A 19,659-nucleotide genomic window follows, 5' to 3' on the forward strand; every position below is an offset into this window, starting at 1 on the left:
TTTGAGGAGACACCCAAGCTGTTGCTACCCCCACCCCACCCCCAGGGCCTGAAGCCAGTGGCAGGATGCTTCCTGTCTGCCCTGAGGGAGGTAGAGAGTGAGACTGGCCAATCATAGACAGTGCCATGAGCAGAGTGTCACTGACCATGCAAGCCCAAGCCTTCCAAACCTCTTACAACAGTCTAAGCATCTACAGGCTGGAGGACATGTGACTGAAAACAGGGCCAATAGTCCAGTTACCATGACGATGAAGGGCCTCTTGCCTCCCGGTCCTCACAGGGATGTGTTCTTGGGAGGCCACCGTAGCTCTGAAATAGACCAGAGATACAAGTGGACAGGGCGGAGAGAGAGACTGGGAGCAAAAGGCACCACTGAGGGACGGGGAGGGGCTGGAGAGATGGCTCAGTGGTTAAGAATACTGCCTGCTCTTCCAAAGGACCTGGGTTCAATTCCCAGCAACCATATGGCAACTAACAACTGTCTGTAACTCTAAGAACTGACACCCTCACACCAAGGCACATAAATTAAAATTTAAATAAAGTATTTAACAAAAAAGGCACCACTGAGAGCTGTACACTGGTCTGTGGTCCTGTTGTTCAGGATGCTGAGGCAGGAGGATTACAAGTTCAAGGACTGCTTGAGCTGTATAGAGAAACCGTATCTCAGCGAAAGGAAAGAGCAGAAGGTACAGTGCTGGGTCCACGCTGACTGGTCCTCTGTCTGCAGGGTGGGCGACGCCGTCCTGGGGCTGGCCTGCGTGGTGCTGCTGTTGGTGCTAAAGGTGATGCGGAGGCGCATGCCTCCCTCGCATCCTGAGATGCCCTTTGGCATGAAGTTCAGTCGTGGGCTGGTGTGGACTGTCACAACAGGTGAGGGGGCCTGCTGGTAGAGGCCCGGCTGGGGCGGTAGGTGCCTCCCACCCACGGCTGAGCTGACACGTGGCTGCAGGCGTTTACTGTGGTGGCTTACACATTTAATCCCAGCGCTCCCAGGCAGAGGCCAGCCTGGTCTACAAAGTGAGTTCAGGACAGCCAAGGCTACACAGAGAAACCCTCTCTCAAAAAACCAAAAAAAAAAAAAATTTACAGAATGATCATTACTTTTAAAAATATATTTAAAATTTAAAATATTTATTTATTTGTATGTGTGAGTGCTCTATCTGCACATACACCTGCATGCCAGAAGAGGGCATCAGCTCACTTTTCAGATGACTGTGAGCTACCATGTGGTTGCTGGGAATGGAACTCACGACCTTTGGAAGAGCAGCCAGCGCTTCTCTCTCTATCTCCATGCTGACATTTTTGTACATTTATACCCTGTGTCTTAGCCATAGTCACTCTATTCTCCCCTCCCCCTCCCGGGATTACCTCCAGCACGGCCCCTCCCACTTTCACTTTTTTTTTTTTTGAGACAGGGTTTCTCTGTGTAGCCTTGGCTGTCCTGGACTCACTTTGTAGACCAGGCTGGCCTCGAGATCACACCTGCTTCTGCCTCCAGAGTGCTGGGATTAAAGGTGTGAGCTACCATGCCCAGCGCAAGTAGTTTTTGTTATTGCATTTTGTGTTTTGTTTTGTTTTTTGTTCTGTTGTTGTTTTCAATGCAGGGCTCCTCTGTGTAGCTGTGGCTGTAGACCAGGCTGGCCTCTGCCTCCTGAGTACTGGGATTAAAGGCGTGCCCCACTGTTTTGCTAAATGTAAATAGGGTTTTTGTTTTTTATTGTGGGTTTTTTTTTTTCAAGACAGGGTTTCTCTGTGTAGCCTTGGCTGTCCTGGACTCGCTTTGTAGACCCAAGTTGGCCTTGGCCTTGAACTCACAACAATCCGCCTGCCTCTGCCTCCCAAGTGCTGGGATTAAAGGCGTGTGCCACCACCGCCCGGCTTCTTTTCTTTCTTGTTTGTTTGTTTGTTTTTGACCTCCAACTCACAGTGACCTGCCCACCTCTGCCTCTGAAATGCTGGGATTAAAGGTGTGCACCACCGCACCTGGCAGTTTTGGTTTTTCAAGACAGGGTTTTTCTGTGTAGCCTTGGCTGTCCTAGACTCACAGAGATCCACCTGCCTCTGCCTCCCTGACTACTGGGATTACAGGCATGCACCACCGCCACCCAGCTAAATGTAAATAATTTTAAACCAATAAGGCATAACTTTTGATCACAGTGAATTAAATTAAAAAAATCAATAGCTACTGGGAATAGTGGCTCACACCTGTAATCCCAGCACTCAGGAGGCAGAGACAGGCAGATCTCTGAGTTCGAAGCCAGCCTGGTCTACAGAGGGAGTTCCAGGACAGCCAGGGCTACACAGAGCAACCCTGTCTCGAAAACCCAAAAGTAAAACATCAATAGCAAAAAAAGCTGGGCATGGCAGCACGTGTGGAGGAGTTGGTTCGCTCCTTCCACCCTGTGTGTCCCAGACACCAACCTCCGGTCTTCAGACTTAGTGCCACGTGCCTTTACCCACGGAGCCACCTCTGCAGCCCCCACCACTATGTTTTTGTCAAAGTCTTTTCTACCTGTTAATTATAGAGCGGAATGTGGACTTCCAGCTGTGGCTCATGTTCCTGTCTGCAGGTTGTCTCAGATGTTGTAAAAATCTGTTCCTAGCCCAGCGTGGTAGCTCACGCCTTTAATCCCAGCACTCAGGAGGCAGAGGCAGGTGGATCTCTGTGAGTTTGAGGCCAGCCTGGTCTACAAAGTGAGTCCAGGTCAGCCAGGGTTACACAGAGAGACCTTATCTTGAAAAACAAACAAACAAACAAACAAACAAACAAAGTCTGTTCCTAGGTGCATGAACATGTAAAGTGGATTTGTTGTTATTCTTTCTTTTTTAAAAAAGATTTATTTATTATTATGTATACAGTGGGTTTTCTTTTTTGTTTGTTTGTTTTTGCTTTTGCCTGCGTGTATGCCTCTGCAGGCCTGAAGGGGGCATCAGATCAATGGCTGTGAGCCACTGTGTAGTTGCTGGGAATTGAACTCAAGACCTCTGGAAAAGCCTAACCTCTGAGCCTTCTCTCCAGCCCTGTTGTTTCTTTCCTGATATAAACCCTGCTCTTCTGTGTCTCTATAAGGTGAGATTTTTGTGGACATCAGATAAATAGGGTTTGTTTTTAAGCCCTGTAGTATTGTCTGCCTTGTTCTGGTGAGAATGTTTGCCCTCTGCTGTGCTGTGTGCTATGTGCTGTGCTGTGTGTGCTGTGTGTGCTGTGGTGTGTGCTGTGCTGTGTGCTGTGTGCTGTGTGTTCTGTGTGTGCTGTGCTGTGTGTGCTGTGCTGTGTGTGCTGTGCTGTGTGTGCTGTGTATTGTGCTGTACTATGTGTGCTGTGTTGTGTGTGCTGTGCTGTACTATCTGTGCTGTGTTCTGTGTGCTGTGCTGTGTTGTGTGCTGTGCTGTGTTGTGTGCTGTGCTGTGTGCTGTGCTGTGCATCTCCACACTTAGTGTTTGTTCTTTCCTGTTCCTCCCATCTCTTTATGGTTCCATTTTATTACCTTTACTGGCTTATTAGTTCTGTCTAGTGTGTGTTTGCTCAAGGTTATGTTTCACGGCTCTTTAGGGTTTACGGCATGCCTCTTTCTTGCAACTTCGTGGTGACACAGTAACGACTTGCCTCTTTCCCCTGTTGGCTTCAATGTCACTGTGACCTTACATTCTCCGCATGTGTATTACACGTCCCGTGGAAACATGGTAGCAGCTCTCATTATTTCTACTTTGGACTGCATCTGCCGACGCCATAAGGAGAAAGCCGTTCATACGTGCTCACCGCTTCTGGTCCTCTTTGTTTGTCCTTGTGAGTCTTGCATTCTGTGCTGACATTTCCCTCTGCACGGCGGCTAACCGTGTCCTGTGGTGCAGGCTTCCTGGTCAGTTCTCCCAGTGTTTATGTCTGAATAGGTTTTTATTTTGTCTTCATGTATCAAAGACAGTTTTGCTGGGTATAAAATGGGTATAGAAGTCTAGGTTTCCCCACACACACTTGGTACCTTAAAATAGTCCCTCACCATTTATCTATCTTACCTATTTATCATCTGTCTGTCTGTCTATCTATCTATCTATCTATCTATCTATCTATCTATCTATCTATCTATGCTCTCACTGTGTAACTGCAGCACTTATATAACACAGGCTGATCTGCTGTGTAGCCTAAACTAATCTCATACTTGCAGTCCCCCTGCCTCCTCCTCCAGATTTGCCAAGATTGCAGGCAAGCATTCCGCCCCCCCCCTCACCTCCCACGTGCTCATGCCTGCTCATGGCCACACTGGTTCGTGCTGAGTCTCCCAGGCTGCAGTGGGGGGTTGTCCTCTGTCTGTGACATGCATGTGCCTCGCTTCCCTTCCTTTTCTCCTGACGGCTCAGTGGTGAAGATCATCCATTGCTCTTCCAGAGGCCTGAGTTGAATTCCCAGCATCCACACGGTGGCTCAGAAATGCCTATAGCTACAGTGCCAGACATCTGACCTCCTCAGGCCCCGGGCACACACACGGCACATACACATACGTGCAAGCAAAACACTCATATGCATAAAATTAAATAAACAAATGTTCAAAATAAAAAAAGACTGTTCCTCAACGTCTCTTCCCCCTGTCTGCTCCAGCTCGCAATGCCCTGGTGGTCTCCTCTGCGGCCCTGATTGCTTACTCCTTCGAGGTGACAGGACACCATCCTTTTGTTCTGACTGGAAAGATAGCTGAGGGGCTCCCTCCTGTGCAGACCCCACCCTTTTCAGTGGCCACAGACAACAAGACCGTCTCATTCTCTCAGATGGTGCAGGTGAGTAAGAGGCAAAGCCAGCAGCCTGACTGAGGCCCGAGGTGCCCCCTGGTCTGGTCCTTAAGAAGGGGGCGTCTTAGGAAAGTGGAGGAAAAAGCAAATGGGACACAACCTCAGGGTTGTCCCCTTTGTCTTTCTCCCTTGGACAGCGGGAAAAGATGCTTTGCCAGTTTCCTCTTAGCACCTCTCTCTTCTGGTTTCCTCTCCAGTGTAAATTCCCACTTCTATCCTGGCGGTGGTGGCACACGCCTTTAATCCCAGCACTCGGGAGGCAGAGGCAGGTGGATCACTGTGGAGGCAGAGGCAGGCAGATCTCTGTGAGGTCGAGGCCAGCCTGGTCTACAAATTGAGTCCAGGACAGTCAAGGCTACACAGAGAGACCCTGTCTCGGAAAACCAAAAATTCATTCATTCATTCATTCACACTTCTGTAACTGGAGCAGCATTTGCTTCCACCAGCCACCAAGAAGGACCACACTGCAGGGCGGGTCCCTGCTTGACAAGATCCTTCCTGAGCACAGGAAGGTCACTCACTCACTGTCCTTCTCCTCTCAGGACATGGGGCCTGGACTGGCCGTGGTGCCTCTGATGGGCCTCCTGGAGAGCATCGCCGTGGCCAAATCCTTCGGTGAGATGCCCGCTGCCTCTACCTCCCCCCCTGCCCCCTCCCCCCCCCCCCCCCCCCCCCCCCCCCCCCCCGCACCAGCTCACTCCTTCCTGCTTCCTGGCTTCTTTGCCTACTCTAATTTTTTTATAAAAATTTATTTATTTATTATGTATACAATGTCCTGCCTGTCTGTGTGCCTGCAGGCCAGAGGAAGGCAGTTAATCCCATTATAGGTGGTTATGAGCCACCATGTGGTTGCTGGGAACTGAACTCAGGACCTCTGGAAGAGCAGACGATGCTCTTAACCTCTGAGCCATCTCTCCAGCCCCGCCTACTCTAATTTTTAAGAATAGAATTTGAATACAAGTAATACGTGCTCGTGTTTTTAAATGAATTGGGGTTGGTAGGGGAGTTATGGACATCTGTAACCTAAGGCATCGTGACTGAAGGGGGCGAGCACGGCCCAGCAGCTCGCAGAATGCAGTCTGGGCAAGAGCAAGGGCGCAGCCCTCCTAGCTCCCGGGCCCAGGCAGCACACCCAGAGTAAGGACTCTGGAGTGAGGACCCCATCCGAATGTGCTGTTAGCGTGCTGGCAGCCTGCGCCGGGTGGACGCACGCACGGGAGGCCCTGCCTGCTGTGGAGCCCTTGCTGACTTCTGGGCTGTGGATGCTCCTGCCATGTGGTGCTGAACATCACAGCAATCTACCTGCCTCTGCTTCTCGAGTACTGGGATTAAAGGCGTGCGCCACCATGCCCAGCCCTGCTTTTGGATTTTTAATCATTTCTTGGTTTTTTATTTATTTATTTATTAAATATTTATTTATTTATTTTATGTATCTGCATGTACACCCGCCCACCAGAAGAGCGTATCAGATTCCAGCATAGATGGTTGTGAGCCACCATGTGTGTTTCTTAGTTTAGATCAAGCATGCTCACTTTGTATATGTTTTATACGTGTAAACTTACCCAGACAAGTTGGCACCACATGAACTTGTTCTCATGCATCGGTGACCGTGTCTGTGTTGCCCTTTCTCTTTAGCTTCCCAGAATAACTACCGCATTGATGCCAACCAAGAGCTGCTGGCCATCGGTAAGGCCCTGCTGGTCCCTTGGTGTCTGCCCAGCTGCATCAGCTGTGATGCTTGGGAGGGAAAGGTTAGACTTCTTCTCCAGTGTTCCGGCCGCTCCAGGCAACCTCCCCTCCCCTGGTCTGTTCCTCCACCTGCCTAGCACCTGCTGCCGCTCCCAGCCTGAATGCTGTAGCCGTGTCCTGTGCCCCAGAGAGAGCTGGGGGGTGCGGCCAGATGGCCTCCCAGCTGGGTCTCCTCTCTAAGAGGGCTGGCAGTCCCCGCAGCCCAATGGCAGTGTTTGACTTGATGTTATTCCTCACTGAACTGCTGAATGGGGCAGCGGTTGAGTGAGGCCACCTGCCTCAACAGACAGACACGCCACACATGTCCAGGAGACGGTCCAGCTGTGACTTCTCACAGCGATCCTCCCTGCTTCTGCCCCCAGCGTGCTGGGACTGAAGGCGTGTGCCACCATACCCAGTCCAGGTTTGGCTTTTTTAGACAAGGTGTCATGTAGCTGAGGCCACATGTGGCCATTGGCCAAGGATGACTTTGAAGGTTCTGTAATGGACCGTACAGGCTTCAGCAATTAGGTGGCAGCAGGCTGGTGGAGCATCCCCTCTGACTCCAACACAGACTTGTCCCCAACTGGACATCGCCATGGGTCACTGTGTAGCCCATGGTCACTACCCAGGCTCTACCAAGCTGCCCAGGCCTCTTACTCTCAAAGGCCTGGCTTTGGCTCTGTGACCCAAGAGGGGTTGGCACTTAGGTAATCCCCAGCCTCTGAGGCTTTTCCTCATTCTTCTGTGAGTCTACCAGGCCTTCGTATGACCCTTGTTCAGCTCAGCCCGGCTATCTTAAAGGAATTTCCATACGAATAAGCAGTATATATTGAAATAAACGGTATATACTACAGAACATAAGGTAGCCCACCTACCCTGCCTGAGGAGCTGTTGGCATCTATGGCTGCTGGGGTCAGGGAGTCATTTTTCTTCAGTGGGATAGCTACTGGCCAGTTGTCCGTGTTCCATGACTAAGCCATTACACCTGCCCTTTCGGATAACCGGCTTCCTTACATTTGGTGCTAGGAAAGTTCCAAGAGCAGGGCCTTGACCCCGTAGTCACCAGCAGAGGTCATTGTAAAGGCTCCTGTGTGGGGAGGGATGTTGAGTAGGTAGAGCCTGGTAAGTGTTGGTCAAGATCTTAGTTCTTGGGTCCCAGGAAGGCAGTGGGCCTGGCTTTCACATAATATGGTCTGTAAGCCGGGCGTGGCGGCGCACGCCTTTAATCCCAGCACTCGGGAGGCAGAGGCAGGCGGATCGCTGTGAGTTCGAGGCCAGTCTGGCCTACAAAGTGAGTCCAGGACAGCCAAGGCTACACAGAGAAACCCTGTCTCGAAAAAAAAATAAAAAAATAAAAAATAAAAAAATAATATGGTCTGTAGTGTCGCCTGGGGGAAGCCTTTGACCTTCAGTCCCTCAGCTTGACTTGGCGCTCACAGCAGCCACATCTCAGGTACTCAGCCCTCTCTGGGAGGTGGATGTCGTCGCCGTGGTCACTGATGCTGCCTTTAAGGTGTCATGAGCCTCACACGGCAAGGCCTGAGCCAGATCTACTTTAAACCTAGAATAGGTGGGGCCTGGTGGCCCGCACCTGTGGTCTCAGCACTCAGGGATGGACAGCGCCACAGGTTCAAAGTCATCCTCGGCCAACGGCCACATGTGGCCTCAGCTACATGACACCTTGTCTAAAAAAGCCAAAGCTGGACTGGGTGTGGTGGCACACGCCTTCAGTCCCAGCACGCTGGGGGCAGAAGCAGGGAGGTTTGAGGCCAGCCTGGTCTACAGAGCAAGTTCCAGGATAGCCAGGGCTGCACAGAGAAAATCTGTCTCAAAAAAACAAAACAAAACAAAACAAAAAAGCAAAAACCTAAAATTAGAGATGGGGGGTTAAAAGGCTAGACTCCAATATAGGTAAATGTGATAAAGATTTGGCTCCTTTTCCTGGAAGAACACGGGGTGAGGGATCCCAGGTCCTCCCCTCCATCTTTCCCTGGTGTGGTTCTGCATTTGGCTCCCCCGCCCCTCCTGGTCCGCTTCTGTTCTCTCCCCAGGCCTCACCAACGTGCTGGGCTCCTTCGTCTCATCTTACCCCGTCACCGGCAGCTTTGGGCGGTGAGTGCTCCTGGTCTCTTCTCTGCGTTTAGGGTCAGCAGGGTCCAGAGACCCGGTTCCCCCTGCCATGCCCTTAGCCGTATTTGCTATTTTCCTTCTCCTCCACACTTGTCCACCAGACATTCTAAAGGCCTCGGGAAAGTTGTGACCATGTCCACAGCAAGGCAGGTGACATCCATCCCTCAGGATAGCTCCTGGCGTCCCTGCCCTGCAATTAGTAGTAAAAGTTCCTGGCCTACCCAAGTCCTCCAGGCACGCTGGTACCTGAGCAATCCCAAAAGAAAGTGGGTGGGCTGGAGAGATGGCTCAGCGGTTAAGAGCACTGACTGCTCTTCCAGAGGTCATGAGTTCAAATCCCAGCAACCACATGGTGGCTCACAGCCATCTATAATGAGATCTGGTGCCCTCTTTTGGCTTGCGGGTGTACATGCAGACATGCAGAGATAGAACACTCATGTACATAAAATAAATAAGTCATCCTAAAAAACTACACGCACAGGAGCCATGCGTGGTGGTGGCAACACCTTTAATCCCAGCACTCTTGATTTCGAGGCCAGCCTTGTCTACACAGAGTAGACAAGTGTACACAGTGTAGCCAGGGCTACACAGAGAAACCCTGTCTTGAAAAACTAAAGAAAACAAATAGACAAACCCCAGACATGAGTAGGGGCTGTGGTTAGGAAGAAGGAGTCCAGAGGAAGTGGGAGGGACATGAGAGGGAGCAGTGGGGACAGGTGGCAAGGTAGACATCTGTAAGACTGTCAAAGGCCACCAGGGGGTGAGCCCAGTGATCTGCAGCTGTTCACAGTCCACCCTGCTGAGGGGGCTCAGCCTCCTGCCTTCACCTCCATCTCGGGTCTCACTGGCAGGTCTCCCCATATAAGGCCAGACAGCTCCCCTCTCAGCAGCTGGGGACTGACAGGTTTCTGCCCTGTTGTCTTCCAGGACAGCTGTGAATGCTCAGTCTGGGGTGTGTACCCCGGCAGGGGGCCTGGTGACTGGTGAGCACCCCTCAACTCCCTGCCCCCCATCCCCCATCCCTGCTTTCTCTGCCTTGGGACCCTGCCCTGGGATTGGTGGAAGAGGGACGGAACCCCTCTTTCTCCGTGTAGGGCATTCCTACGGAGTCTGCGTAGGTCTGCGTAGGTCCACAGCTCTCCCCCACTGGGTACCAGGTTCCTCCAAATGTCAAATTGTGGGTACCTGCCCCCCCTCGATGACTTGCCACCCCCACAGGCGTGCTCGTGCTGCTGTCTCTGGATTACTTGACCTCGCTCTTCTACTATATCCCCAAGTCTGCCCTGGCTGCCGTCATCATAACGGCCGTGGCCCCGCTCTTCGACCTCGCGATCTTCAGGAGGCTCTGGCGCGTTAAGAGTAGGTGCACTGTGTGTCTGTGAATGCCGAGGGCATCTTTCCTCCCCCCTCCCTGCCTGCAACCCCACTGTGGGCTGCAGCTGTGGCATAGTGGGAAACTCAGGAGAGGGCACACAAAAAGCTAGGAAATGGTACCGTTGTCACTCAAGGTACCAGCTACACCCCACAACTTCTGTTCCTGTTAACAGATCTTCTAGGGTGCTTTAGGGATCTGACCACCACTGCTAACCCTGGGAGATGCTGAGTGGCAGGCCACTGGGCTCTCAGTGGAGGATGCCCCTGAACTAACCCTGGGAGATGCTGAGTGGCTGGCCACTGGGCTCTCAGTGGAGGATGCCCCTGAACTAACCCTGGGAGATGCTGAGTGGCTGGCCACTGGGCTCTGAGTGGAGGATGCCCCTGAGCTAACCCTGGGAGATGCTGAGTGGCTGGCCACTGGGCTCTGAGTGGAGGATGCCCCTGAACTAACCCTGGGAGATGCTGAGTGGCTGGCCACTGGGCTCTGAGTGGAGGATGCCCCTGAACTAACCCTGGGAGATGCTGAGTGGCTGGCCACTGGGCTCTGAGTGGAGGATGCCCCTGAACTAACCCTGGGAGATGCTGAGTGGCTGGCCACTGGGCTCTGAGTGGAGGATGCCCCTGAACTAACCCTGGGAGATGCTGAGTGGCTGGCCACTGGGCTCTGAGTGGAGGATGCCCCTGAACCAACACTTCTAGGGCTGGATCTGCTGCCGCTCTGTGTGACTTTCCTTCTGTCCTTCTGGGAGATCCAGTACGGCATCCTGGCCGGGACCCTGGTGTCTCTGCTCCTTCTCCTGTACTCTGTCGCTCGGCCCAAGACCCAGGTAGGCCCAGAGCGGGGAGAGTGTGCGTGGGAATCTCCGGCTCCTACCTCCTTGCTCGCTATCTTAAGTGCTCCTGTGCTCCTGAGAGTGGAGTGTTGGGGGCTGTCCTGCCAGCTCTGCCTCCTGCTGTGCCCCCATCCCCCATATGCTGGGCTTGGGCCAGGGCTTCCTGGTGCAATGAGCAAAGCCTGGACCACTATCCTGGCCTGCCTGCTTCTAAGCGTTCACTCGCGCCCTCCTCCGTGCAGGTGTCAGAGGGACAGATTCTTGTTCTGCAGCCGGCCAGCGGCCTGCACTTCCCTGCAATTGATGCCCTCCGAGAGGCCATACTGAACCGGGCACTGGAAGGTATGTGGACCAGCCAAGGTGAGCACTCAGCCCTGCAGTCCCCCTCACCACAGCCTTAGCACCCTCAGGGTCACCCAGCCTCAGGGCTCAGGGAGACCCCCCACCTGGTTTCACATTTCCGTAGTGTCCGCCACAGTTGGGACAGTCCCCATTGGGCAGCAGTCTGTGACTCCCTTACAGCCTGTTAGTAAGGGCTACGCTTGCTTCTGTTCCTGTCTGGGAATTGACATCAAGGGAACCTATAAAGGAAGTAGCTCTCTCCAGACAGTTGTTGCCTCCACCCTGACCCCTTTGCTAGGTGACAGGCCTGGGGACCGGTCTCCTGGTGACCTTTCTTCACCACTGCCATGGCCGCAGAGCCACATGCTCTGCCTGCCCTGTGGCAGACTCTTGGCCTGTCTCCCCAGCATCCCCAGCACGCCACGCGGTCCTGGAGTGCACACATGTCAGCAGCATAGACTACACTGTGGTTGCGGGGCTCGGCGAACTCCTGGAGGACTTCCAGCAGCGAGGTGTCTCCCTGGCCTTCGTTGGCCTGCAGGTAGGAGAACCACGCCACCTTGTGAGGAGGAGGGTCCATAGTTAATGTGACACCTGCAGACAGAGACCTATAGCCCTAGCATACAAGAGGCTGAGGCACGAATGTTTACATGAGTTCAAGGCCAGCCTGAGCCACACATCAAGTGTGAAGCAAGCCAGAGCTAGAGTAAGAACTTGTCCAAAGAACTATTAAAAAAAAAAAACTAAAAAATTTTTAAATCCTATGGACCTGTGATGTCATCGTAAGGACCCATGACATCATCGTTAGGACCCATATCAGGGCTCTCTGCTTGCTGTGGTTCTAACCTGGCAGGTTACTGACCACCTGAATCCATTCTCCTGTGGTCAGTGCTGACAGACATGCGGTATGTGCTCAGTACTGGGAGCTTCAGGCCAGGCTCTGGTCCAGGGAGAGCCGGGCTCATGGCCTTGTCTGTGTGCATGCCGAGCTCCACATGGTTGTTAGATCAGGATTAATGGAGGCAATGTAGGAATAACAGAAAGGCCAGGCGTGGTGGCGCACGCCTTTAATCCCAGCACTCTGGAGGCAGAGGCAGGCGAATCGCTGTGAGTTTGCGGTCAGCCTGGTCTACAATGTGAGTCCAGGACAGCCAGGGCTACACAGAAAAACTGTGTCTTGAAAACAGACAAAGAGTGAGCAATGCCAGCAGATGTTTCTGTGTCGGCTTTCTGGTCAGGTAGTTTTCCTATCACTGTGCCAGGTCAGGGGTTGAGGTCTGTTGTTTTAGATCATTAACCTTTTATGGTCACTGGGGACGGTTCCTTCCGTCCGGCAGGAGGACGGCTCTCCTCCCTCCATTCAAGCTGAAGCAGAGTCTCCCTGGAGCACAGTCCAGGCATCCCGCTAGGCCAGCCACCCTGCATCGCAGAGCAGGCCTACCCTGCGCGGTAACAAAGCCTGTCTGCCCCCCAGGTGCCCGTGCTCCGCACACTGCTGGCCGCTGACCTCAAGGGCTTCCGGTACTTCTCCACTCTGGATGAGGCCGGTGAGTGTGTGGAATAATCTTTGGCAACCTGTGATGAGTCAGGGACACCCAGAACCAGGGCAAGCGCCTGGCTTCAGGCGTACCCACCCTTTCTCCCTGTGCACCAGACCCTGGGGGACTGTCATTCCTTGAATCCCACTCAGTGGGAGGACCCAGCCTTATGTCACATTTTCAGTACTTGATAACATCCTGTGTGTTTTGCAGAGAAGTTCCTGCAGCAGGGGCCAGGCACAGAGCCCTACAACGTCCACGAAGACTCGGTTCCAGAGCACCAGGTCTCTCCGCTGCTGTCTTAGTTGGGCCTTGAAGGGCCTGTCACTGTGGCCTGATGCTCTTGTCGCCAAGCTGGCGAGACTGAAAATGGGCCACAGAGGTGGCTCTGGGGAAGAGGTGGGAGCCATGTGTGATCCTCAGGAGTCACTGTCCTGCTGTCCCCTACTTGTGGGTATTTGAGAGCGGGGCCAGAAAGCATCCTGCAGAGAGAGAGAGAGAGAGAGAGAGAGAGAGAGAGAGAGAGAGAGAGAGCACAAGTGAGACAGGAGGATGCATGGCTCCTGCCTGCACTGGCCGGCAAGCTGGCGCTTTCCAGTTCCCGAATTCCTCTTGGGAATCAGGCGTACCAGAGAAGAGTCAGAGAGAGAGAACATCTCAGAGATGGGTCTGACCACAGTGTGCCATCAGAGCTGAGCTGCAGAGGAAAGTACAGGGTTTTAAAGTGGAGTCATCACTTTGGGGATTTAGTAAAAAACAAAGCAAAAAATATTAATCCTTGTCTTTTAAAAAAAACAAATTGAAGAACTCCTCTACCGCACTCACTAAACTCTTCATCTGAGGTCCCCTGCCCAGGACACGTGTGGACCTGTCAGTGTGTGCACATGGTGACTCTCAGGTGAAGAACCAAGCCACTACTACATCAAGGTGCTTTGTAAACTGTCTTCATGCTGTTGTTTACTGTGAATTATTTATTGTGGTGATCAATGGCACTATAATACAAGATTTTTTAAATTTACTCTGTGTGTGTGTGTGTGTACAGTGTGTATACCTGCAGAAGCAAGAGGAGTCTGCATGTGTGTGTGTGTGTCTGTGTGTGTGTGTGTGTGGTGTGTGTGTGTGTGGTGTGTATACCTACACAAGCAAGGAGAGTCTGTGTGTGTGTGCGTGTGCGTGTGCGTGTGCGTGTGCGTGTGCGTGTGCGTGTGCGTGTGTGTGTGTGTACCTGCAGAAGCAAGGGGAGGGCCCTGAGTGTCCCACTGAGTCACTCTCAGCCTTGCTTCCTTGAGACAGAGCCCCTGACTGACTGACTGGAGGAAGCTGGTGCCGCAGTGACCGTCCTGCGCCTGCCCTGTCCCCTGCACCGGGGTAGAGGCTCACTAACAACCACATCCAACACTGTATATGGGTGTTGGGGATGTGCTAGTATGCGCTGGAATCATGTCCCTATTGCTGGCGTGTGCCATGGTGTGGAGCTGTGTCCCTATCGCCAGTTGTTCCTAGTGACATTGTTCCTGGGGAGACATGAGCAACATCTACTCAGTTTGGATAGAGAACTGTGGGTGGGTCAAAGGTCAAAGCACAGACACCACCGTCCAATTAGGCGAGGCAGTGAGCTTTATTGGGGTCACTTATAGAGTATGGGGGGTACCGTAGGGAGCAGAGGAAGCCGATGAGTGACGTGTATGGGCCCAGCCAGGCCAAGGACTCCAGTGCCTCGGGCCCATGGGAGTGGGCAGAGGGGTGGCAAAGCCTTCCTGGGAGCCTAGTGTATGCGGAAACAGGCGACTGCAGCTGCCCCTTGCTGATGGTTTGCAGCCTGAGCCTGCTCACCCGCAGCCCCTGCCTGGCTGCCCCGCCCCCTGTGGTAGACATAATAAACTCAGTGAGCCTGAGACTCCCTGGTGGAGGTAAGAGATGTGTCTGTGCATCCTCCATCTGTGTATCTGCCCTTTCTAAGTTCCCTTGCTGCCTCAGTGGGTCTGTGGGCTAGGCAGCTTGCCTTGTTCCCCTGTCTCAGCAGCCTGTAATCTACACGCTTAGAGAGGGAGGGGCCTAGTGACTCTGGTCGGATTTTTTGTAGTTCACAATCTTAGGGATCACAATGAGATAAAATATTCTGAAACATTTCCCCCTTTTTGTCAAAATAAAGGATGTTTTCTCTAACATCAATAAACTATGTACTGTTTGGTTTAAAAAAAAAGCTGGGCGGGCGTGGTGCCTCACGCCTTTAATCCCAGCACTTGGGAGGCAGAGGCAGATCACTGTGACCTCCAGGCCAGTCTGGTCTACAAAGTGACTGCAGGACAGCCAAGGCTACACAGAGAAACCCTGTCTTGAAAAACAAACAACCGGGTGTGGTGGCACACGCCTGTAATCTCAGCACTCGGGAGGCAGAGGCAGGCGGATCACTGTGAGTTCGAGGCCAGCCTTGTTTACAAAGTGAGTCCAGGACAGCCAAGGCTAACACAGAGAGACCGTGTCTCAAAAAACAAACAAACAAACAAAACAAACAAACAAACAAAACCAAAAACAAACAAAAAACAAATAAGTATTTAGTCTTCAACCCTATCAGAGACCTGAAAAACATAAATATTTTCTGAATAAGTGAGGAGAACTGCTACTTGGTATTGGCCTGAAAGGGTTAACTAAGGATTTTGGGGAAGAGCTCAGGGGCTGCCCCTCCTGGAAGGGTTGGGTGGCTCTGGCTCTGCTCCCAGAAGTCTTGGCAGTAACTCCTTGTGAACTTCTTGATATAGTTAAACAGTTGTTGGTTCAAGGTGAGGGAAGGCTTATAGTTATCTTCTCTCTTGTTCGTGAAATTTTCTCCCTTGACTGATTCCCAGAACGTGTTTAGTCTAATAGGTATGGGAACCAAGTTTGTTATTGGTAATAGTTATGAATAACTAATGTTACGTGCCAAGCCAGAAATATGCTACTTTAGAATATTATAAAAACTGTGCTTAAGAAATAAACCATTGCTATTTGCCACCAGAGCAATAGTCCGCCCGTTTCTTAAGGCTACTTGCCATCAGAGGAGTAGTCCGCCTGTTTCAAGACGTTCGCGGAGCTGGTCTCCGTCAAATAAGTAGGAAGTGCAGAGCAAGCAGCTTCCAAAACTGTAGAAATGGCAGAGACTGTTGGCCACCTGGACAGTCACCCAAGATGTCTGTGTAATGTTGGAGCATCAACTTCAGCCTTATGGCTCAGAATATCTGACAGGCTTTACTGTAAAGCAGGTAATAGGAAGGACTTGCCTACCTTGTCCTTGCAGAGCTCGGCAGTTGACTTTCCTGCATCCAGTGTGTTCAGTATTCTGTCTGCAGTAGAAGCAAGGACAATCCTTGCCCAGTGCCACAGTGAGGCCATCACCTAAAGGAGAATTTTGCTGATGCTCATCGTCTTTGAAGTTGAAAGGAGGTGCTGCCCAGAGCTGACATGTCTCATTGTCAAAAAATTCTCAAATTAGTAAAACAGCTTTTTTTCTTTTTCGAAACAGGGTTTCTCTGTGTAGCCTTGGCTATCCTGGACTTGCTTTGTAGACCAGGCTGGCCTCAAACTCACAGGGATCCACATGCCTCTGCTGGGATTAAAGGCATGTGCCACCATGCCTGGCTTCATCTTTTTTTCTTTTTTCTTTTCTTTCTTTCTTTTTTTTCTTTCAGTTTTTCAAGACAGGGTTCCTCTGTGTTATCTTGTCAGTCTTAGGCTCATTTTGAAGACCAGGCTGGCCTCGAACTCACAGTGATCCACCTGCCTCTGTCTCCTGAGTGCTGGGATTAAAGGCAGGCACCACCAAGCCAGGATGGTACAATACCCGGTAAAAAGAGTTGATACAGCTGGGCATGGTGGCAGGAGGCAGAGGCAGGGGAATGACTGTGAGTTCGAGGCCAGCTTGGTCTACAAAGTGAGCCTAACACAGACAGGGCTACATAGAGAAACCCTGTCTGGCAGGGGGAGGGGGAGGACGAGGACGGGACCCAATAACAAAACCTCCAAAAACCAGTTGATACATAGTATGGTATAACCAAAATATAATCTTAATATTGTATCAATATACAAAAGATCTATACCAATGTAACCAATTATAACCTTAATTTTGTATCAACATACAAAGATCATAAGAGTAGGTTGAATGATCTACCCTTTTTTTACTACTGTTCATATATAGTTCTTTCTTTTTTGTTACTTTGCTTTGCTTTTTCTTTCTTTCTTTTTCTTTTTCTTTTTTCCAAGACAGGGTTTCTCTGTGTAGCCTTGACTATCCCTGGACTTGCTTCGTAGACCAGGCTGGCCTTGAACTCACAGAGATTCACCTGCCTCTGACTTCTGAGTGCCAGGATTAAAGGCGTGCGCCACCACGCCTGGCTGTCACTTGAGGGTTTTTTTATTTTAGCATTTCTGAAGGGTGTAAGATGGAATCCCAGAGTTGTTTTGATTTGCATTTCCTTGATGACTAAGGATGTTGAGTGTTATTTATTTTGACACAGAGTCTGCATTTAGCCCCGGTTCTCCTAGAACTCAGTATGAAAACCAGGCTAGCTTCTAATTCACAGAGACCTGGCAGGTTCTACCTCCCAAGCCGCTGGAGAATAAAAGCCTGGGCCACAATGTTTCTTTTTTTGTTTATTTGTTTTTAAGGTTTGTTTTCATTTTATGTGTATGGCTGTTTCTCTGGCATGTACGTATGTGCACTGAGTGAGTGGAGGGCCCACAGAGGCCAGACAGGTGCTAGATCCCATGAAACTAAAGCCACAGACCTTCGTGGGCTGCCACGTAAGTTCCAGGAGGTGAACTTGGGTCCTCTGCAAGAGCAGGAGAGTCCTCAAGCACAGCGCCGTGTCTGCAGCCCTCTCAGTTCCTCAGCTTTCTACCTTTCCTCATAGTCAGGTCAAAGAAAGCCAGACTTCCCTGCGCAGGGTGTAGCTCAGCTTCGGGTGGTGCTGCTCAGTTGCCTTTGCCCTTTGCTGTTTCAGACAAGACCTCTCACTGTGGGGAGATGGGGATGGTAAAAGGGGGTACAGGGGGTTGGGGGGGTGGTGAGGACACAATCGGGCAGGGGAGGCAAGAATGAAACTCAGCTCGTCCTAATTTTATGATAACGGCATTAGACCAAGACTTCTAGAGTCTGGCCTGGATCACTTTTCTTTAGCCACATTTAAGCACAGCACAATTTTGGGGGAAAAAATTCAGATGACAATTTTTAAAAATAATGTAGTACTTTATGTGCATTCATGTTTTGCCTGCATGTATGTATATGCATATGTATGTAACAGTGCTGATCCCCTGGAACTGAAGTTACAGACAGTTGTGAGCTGCCATGTGGGTGCTGGGAATTGAACTTGGGTCCTCTGAAAGAGTAGTCAGTGCTCTTAACTGCTGAGCCATCTCTCCAGCCCTCAGATGATAATTAACTCAGTCCTACGTGTACAACAATTCAAGGCATATTCACACTGAGATTCTTTAGAAAGGGCATCTGGCTTCTTTCACAAGAATAGGCACTGTTGACTCAGAGATGGTGCCCAAGATTTAGGGTCTAGGGAGCTTGCCTGAGGTAAGCGTAACACCTGTGGGTGTCAGGATTGTCCTGGCCCTAAGATAACATAAAAGTCACTTAGGCTGTTTGTAAAGCTCAAGTGACATCACTCATAAGGATGGGTTTATGGTCTAAAAGCCACACTCAAGGTTTTAAGGGGAAAGGGTCTGAGATAAATAAAAACCAAAATTCTGGAAGATATGGGCAGAGCCTGTCTCATCAGACAGCAAAGGACCACCAGGTTGTAAAGCTCCATCCTGGCATTCCAGGGAGAGCAGGTAAGCACCTCATTCCATCCGAGAGGTGAGCTGTGCGGTTGACTTCCTCGACTTCTCCAGTGCTTATCTGTGTGCACAGGACGTTTGGACCTTTGTATCTCCCCATTTTAAAGTTGTTTGTTTTGTTGTTGTTGTTTTTGAGACACAGTTTCTTTGTGTAGCCTTGGCTGTCCTAGACTCAGTTTGTAAACCAGGCTGGCCTGGAACTCACAGTGATCCGCCTGCCTCTGCTTCCCGAGTGCTGGGATTAAAGGCAAAGGCGTGCACCACCACGCCCGGCTCCATTTTAAAGCTTTTTAATGGCAAAGTGGCAGGTGTAGCATGGTTGAATGCATTGCCTCTCTGGCTAATGTTGGCTCTGATTCCTTAACAATTCTACTTTATTATGAATTTATTAAAGGCATGTACCTCCCTTATAACCCGACTACCCTAAATAGGAGGAAAAAGAGATTAAGGAGAAAGAGAGTGAAACCTTCTGCCTTCTGGGTATCAGTTCTGTGGGGCAATTCCCCTGGTGTAATTTTTGTTTTGTTTGTTTTGGTTTTTTTTTTTTTCCGAGACAGGATTTCTCTGTGTAGCCCTGGCTGTCCTGAACTCACTTTGTAGACCAGGCTGGCCTTAGACTCACAGCGATCCGCCTGCCTGTGCCTCCCGAGTGCTGGGATTAAAGGTGTACGCCACCACACCCGGCTTCTTGCAGATCATCTATCCGACAGAAGCAGCGGCAGCTCACTGAGCTCTCCACACAGCTTTCTGCCTGCTGCAAAAATCCTAACTCCAGGCGAGAACCCTCCCATCTCTCTCTCTCCTAGGGATGTCGGTTTGCAATCTAATAGCCCAGTAGCCTTTGCTTCAATCCTGGGCCAACAGGGCTCCTTTGAGTCTATCACAGGTGTTTATCAGTCTGTAGAGACAAAGCCTTAGTGGGGTAGCATCCGAGACTGCCTTCACCCTGGGCCCAGACCAAGGCAAGACCACATCCTCCTCACAGACTAGTCTAGTTAATAGAGGCAAGCGAGTTACAATAGCGAACGGAGGCCCAAGGGAAGGGAATCTGATCTTAGCCATGAGGGCCACTCAGAGTTTCTGTCTCTTTGTACAAAACATTCATTT

The 19,659-nt window shown here is 51.0% G+C and overlaps 1 protein-coding gene across 5 annotated transcripts in view; it reads left to right on the top strand.

Annotated features, from left to right (window-relative positions):
• Window positions 1-13,750, top strand: part of SLC26A11 (solute carrier family 26 member 11) — a 19,567-nt gene extending 5,817 nt beyond the window's left edge. For all 5 annotated transcript variants that reach the window (XM_084750598.1, XM_084750602.1, XM_084750599.1 and 2 more), the window contains 12 exons: window positions 727-869; window positions 4,594-4,769; window positions 5,324-5,396; window positions 6,417-6,467; window positions 8,564-8,624; window positions 9,570-9,625; window positions 9,861-10,001; window positions 10,719-10,846; window positions 11,095-11,194; window positions 11,602-11,735; window positions 12,669-12,741; window positions 12,946-13,750. In XM_084750598.1, the coding sequence (XP_084606724.1) occupies window positions 727-869; window positions 4,594-4,769; window positions 5,324-5,396; window positions 6,417-6,467; window positions 8,564-8,624; window positions 9,570-9,625; window positions 9,861-10,001; window positions 10,719-10,846; window positions 11,095-11,194; window positions 11,602-11,735; window positions 12,669-12,741; window positions 12,946-13,037 (1,228 nt within the window). In that variant the 3' untranslated portion in view covers window positions 13,038-13,750. The remainder of the gene's footprint in view (window positions 1-726; window positions 870-4,593; window positions 4,770-5,323; window positions 5,397-6,416; window positions 6,468-8,563; window positions 8,625-9,569; window positions 9,626-9,860; window positions 10,002-10,718; window positions 10,847-11,094; window positions 11,195-11,601; window positions 11,736-12,668; window positions 12,742-12,945) is intronic.
• The last annotated feature ends 5,909 nt before the right edge of the window (window positions 13,751-19,659 follow it).

This window comes from Acomys minous (genome assembly GCF_964271855.1).
Source record: "Acomys minous genome assembly, chromosome: 12".
Classification (NCBI taxonomy): Eukaryota; Metazoa; Chordata; class Mammalia; order Rodentia; family Muridae; genus Acomys; species Acomys minous.